This window comes from Gastrolobium bilobum, unplaced genomic scaffold (assembly GCF_033153095.1).
Source record: "Gastrolobium bilobum isolate Gb01-03AN ecotype WA unplaced genomic scaffold, APGP_CSIRO_Gbil_v1 utg17830, whole genome shotgun sequence".
In the NCBI taxonomy this organism is placed as follows: Eukaryota; Viridiplantae; Streptophyta; class Magnoliopsida; order Fabales; family Fabaceae; genus Gastrolobium; species Gastrolobium bilobum.
The window spans coordinates 243,808-248,709 of NW_026897053.1; the positions used below are offsets into that span (position 1 = coordinate 243,808).

General features: G+C 32.5%; 1 protein-coding gene across 1 annotated transcript; it reads left to right on the forward strand.

Moving 5' to 3' along the window:
- Positions 1 to 1,287: 1,287 nt before the first annotated feature.
- On the forward strand, positions 1,288 to 4,902 carry LOC133303766 (uncharacterized). The gene is made up of 5 exons (XM_061503738.1): positions 1,288 to 1,468; positions 1,607 to 1,703; positions 1,889 to 1,967; positions 2,076 to 2,157; positions 4,594 to 4,902. The coding sequence occupies exons 1-5, from the start codon at positions 1,436 to 1,438 to the stop codon at positions 4,732 to 4,734; spliced, it is 432 nt and encodes a 143-aa protein (XP_061359722.1). The 5' UTR covers positions 1,288 to 1,435; the 3' UTR covers positions 4,735 to 4,902.

Below are 4,902 nucleotides of genomic sequence, written 5' to 3' on the forward strand. Positions count from 1 at the left end.
TTGGATATAACGTGTAATTTTCTGAACAAACGATTGGAATTGACCATCTTGGATTCTGATAAATAAAAACGAATAGAATATTGTGTTTTTTTTTCATATTTATTTTACCTATTCATCTCTAATATTATCAAATCAAAATTTTAATTAATATTTTTTTTCTTCTCTTGATATTTTGATCTAACGGTATTAGAAATAAATATGTAAAGTAGAATAGACATTATTACCAAAAAAAAAGGTAGGATAGACATAATATCTTATTCTAATAAAAAAATGAGAATGAGAGAAAATTAGAAATAGATAATATAAATAAGGATAGGATATTACATCAATCAATTAGTATTACTACTAGAGGTGTTTATGGGCCGAGCCGAACCGAGCTTTGGTCTTAAAAGGCTAAGCCTGTGTTGAAATGTGTTGGCCCTACCAAGCCTGTTACCTGTTATGGATATAATTATCGGTCTGTGACCTGCCTTATTTACAAAAAATAAAAGCCTGATTTAGCCTGTTAAAAAAAAATAAGACAACAAAAATTTATCCAAACATAATATACAATCAACAACACTAGTAATTCCTTAAATATTCATAAATTTAATGTATATCCAAAGAGCATAATATATAACAAAATCATTCAAAACTAATAAAATAGGGGTAAAAGGGATTGAGGGAAGAGATATGGCTATTACAAATAGTATAAAAAATATAAATAAAAATAAAAATTAATATACTAGGCCAGCCTGAGAGACTCCAAGGCCGAGCTTTTGAGTTGGAGCCTAAGGCATTTTTATTAAACGAGTTTTTATAAAAGTCCAAGCCTGGTTCTAATAACCAATATTAGGCATGTAAGCTAAGGCCTTCACGAGCCGAGTCAAAGGCCTCTGGCTCGTTTATCACCCCTAGTTACTACCAATGTTATTACCAATCAATTTTACCGTTTGATCGATTACGTTAATCTAACGCTTATATTTATTTTTATCTTTGTATGGTTATGATTCTCTATATTTAATATTTATTTATTTATTTTCACATTTGTATGATTATGATTTTTCATATTTAATGTTTTAATATTTTTTATTTATTTTTACCTTTATATGGTTATAATTTTGCATATTTAATGCTTTTACATAAAATATGGAGAATCATAACTGTACAAAGATGAATATAAATATAACCGTTGGATCAACATAATCGATCTAATAGTGAAATTAAGTGTATTTCCTACTACTGTTTGTGAGAAAGATTTTAAACGTATAATTTTTCACAATCCCTTAAAAAAGAAGAAGCATTAGCCTTGTATAATAAACTATGCCAGTAGGCTCATTCACACCAGAACACTTTCTGGTGTTTTTGTTTTTCATTCAATTCATCGATTTGATAGGTGCGGGTGCGGCGAGATCCAGGTAGACCGTGATCGTCGTTGGCACTCTTGCCTGAGAAGATGATCGTCTGCGTCGCCGTCGTCGGTCACCAGGTCAGTCTCCGTCCCTTTCCGGTTCCCGATTTCAACGTCGCCGAAGAAAACGGCCATTCGCTTATCGCCGATCTGAACTCGAACTCGAATTTCATCTGATTTTTTTTTATTTTTTTTGGGTTTCTACGATGATTGCAGAACAATCCGCTATACATACAGAGCTTCACAGAGGCTGATGATGCTCTCAAGCTTCATCACATCGTTCATTGCTCTCTCGATGTGGTCGACGAGAGAGGTGCGTTTATTATGCAATCGTGCTCATTTTGCTAACCTATGTTTTTTTTGGGAATTTTTTATTCAACTACATTTTTTTTAATGCAAATGGTTGAGATTTTGGGACACTCCAATTTAGAGAGAGTTTCAATTTCTCTTTCTTTTATTGGGTACCTCTGAATCTCATGAAATGTGTTTACTTGGCAGTGAACAATCCTAAGAAATCTGGGCCGATGCTGAATGAGACGTTTCTGGGACTGCTTTATCCTATTGAAAATTACAAAGTGTGAGTGCATTTGTTGTCTGTTAGAAAAGTTTTGTTCGATTTATCTTTAATCCGAAATGAAAAATGGATGGGTTTTTCTTCTTTTTTGTTTCAAAATTTGATTTGCAGCTATGGGTATCTGACTAATACAAAGGTGAAGTTTATCCTGGTGACCACGGATCTGGATGTTAAAGATGCAGATGTAAGAAATGTGAGTATGGATAGAATTTGATGGTTCTTTCATTTGCCTAGAGTAATTTCAGGGAAATATGTTTCTACTTTCTCCTTAGACCAGTTGAATGGAAGTATTTAACTCTCGAAGTTATTGTTTTGGCAATGATGTTAAGGATATATTGAAGTAAGTACTGATAAGTGGTACTAGTACTACTTTGATCCCAAGATTTGTGGTTAGATGGTTATTGGATAATCTTATGTTAATTTCTTTTGTCATATAATTTAACTGCCATACCGATTAATTTTTATGAAATTGGTAAATGCTGATGCTTTTTTAAGCGTGAGCAGTGATTGGTGACACGTAATAGGGCAGCAGCTATTGCCATTGTACTTATTATATTTAGAATCAGGGTTTTTGTTGGATGTTAAGAGAAATAGAAAGAGTAGTAACTAGTACCCCATACAGGCAATGGGGGAAATGCAAGGAGAGATCATCTTATGGATCTGAATTGTATCCACGTGGCATGGAGGTAGGATTGGGAAGGCAAGGGAGAAATCAGGTAGCATATATAAATGGAGGATAGGGAGAGAGAAGAGATAAGACAGAGCTGGGGGAGGGAGGTGCAGCCCCTCAAAGTGCTGCTCTAGCTTTTTCTCTTTGTTTTTCTTCTTTTACTACTTGTACAGATCTTCCTCTCTACCTCTTCAAAGTAGTAGTAGAGAGAAATTCATAGAGAACCATTTTCCAGTTTTGAAATCTGGTTTCTATAAGGTTTTAACTGAAATATTGTATGAGCCTGTTTGGCATATCTTTCTTTTTAAGCTAAAGTTAAAAAAAAAAAAAAAAAAAAACTTAAAAAAAAAAGTTAAAAGCTGTTTGGTGATTAAATAAAGCTATTCTAATGGTTTTGAAATAGGGAAGATAAAATAATTTGTTATTATGATGGATTATTAGGGTAAAGGATAAAATTTATAAATACAAGTTTAGAATAAGGGTAAAACTGAAAAATAAATATGAGGACTCCAAAATGATGACATTCATCTTAAAAAAAAGCTCTTCCTGGGAGCTTTTAGCTTAGAGCCCGTTTGTTTCCCCTTTTAAAAAAAGTAACTTTTATCTCTTCCTTATTTTAGAAGTTCTTTTTACAAAAGTTAAAGCTATTATATTTTTATAAAAATATTTAGTTTTTGAAAAAAATATTTAGCTTTTGACTTCTGCTTTTTTTAGAAGTTAAAATTTTTAGCTTATGGAAAAAGTAGGTTTTTGACTTTTTTTGTGACTTCTGCTTTTTTTAAAAGCAGACATCCAAATGAACTAAAACTGAAAAGTGCTTTTTTTTCAAGAAAAAAAGCAGCTTTTGAAGAAAAAAAAGTCCATCCAAACGGGCCCTTAGTTCTTTATTATAAAAAGCTCTTTTTATAATAAAAGATTTTATAAAATTATGTTTGGTTAACCTTATGCTTTTAAGGAGATGAGAAGCTAAAAATAAGATATGCAAAAAGGCACTATGTAGTCATGATCTTGTTAACTTGTCAAATGGTTGGAAATTGAATTTAGTTATGAGAGCCATATTGGCATATTTCATGTATGTGTGATTCAGTATTTTTAGGTGGGAGACTAGCATGCTTTGGGGGTTAATTTCATGGCTTCCCTTTGATGCTCCCCATATCATCATGGGATTTCCTTGATAAAAATACAAAGGGATTGGAAAGCTCTTTTGTTAATGGTTTTTCCTTGCTTTGTTCTCTTTGAGGAAGATATGTCATCATTTTTTCTCCTAGCATTTTTTTTCTTGTATTATTTTTGTTTTATAAAAATTAAAAATCTTGAATTATTTGTTTTTGATGTTAGCACAGATGTTTCACTTAAGAATGTGACACTTTGTGTTTCCCTTTTGTCATTTTTTCCATTGATGAAATACGTGCCTTTGTTTACTTTTACATGTTGGTGATATGGAGTTAAGAGCCTGGCATCAGACAGTCCAAGAGTACTCACTCCTCTAGAGCCAAGTGCTCATCTGACTCAAGATTCAGATGCTCTTTGAATGAAAAGAAATACCAATATCTATAATCATCAAAAGCTTCTCACACTGATGGATTTTTTTATAGACCCAAAATCCAACATAGAATAACATACCTAAATGACAAATAACAGTGAATAATCCCAAATCAAAAACCCTGATTGCGAATTTAAAACCATAAATAAATAACAAAACCAATCAACATCAGAGCCCCTGAATGATTTCTTTCATGAAGTTGCTTAGAAGTTTACAATTTTGCATACCATTATGTTATGATACCATTGTGTTCCATGAGCATTTTCTTGTAAGTTGAATACCAATGCGTAGGATTTATATGAGATATGAATAGTCTTCATTTGACACATCACCGTAGATATGATCTCTCCTATGAAATATTGAACTGTTTGGTGCCATTTTCTCCAAGCTAACTACTGGTGCATTGTACTGTGCAGTTTTTCAGGAGGTTCCATGCTGCATATGTAGATGCAGTCTCAAATCCATTCCATGTGCCCGGTAAGAAGATAACCTCCAGAACATTTGCCGAAAGAGTGAGCACAATTGTCAAGTCATTTGGTTTGAGTTCGGCTGGGTGAACATCTCTAACTGGTGCTAGTCCTTCGTTGATGTCTGTTACAGAACTTTACTATTATTATTTTGTCTTGCAATTTTAGTTTTCCTTAGGAATTGAATTTTATCGTGGTAAAATGATTAGGATAATTTTGAACATAATTCAATATTCAATATATAATATTCAAAATGAA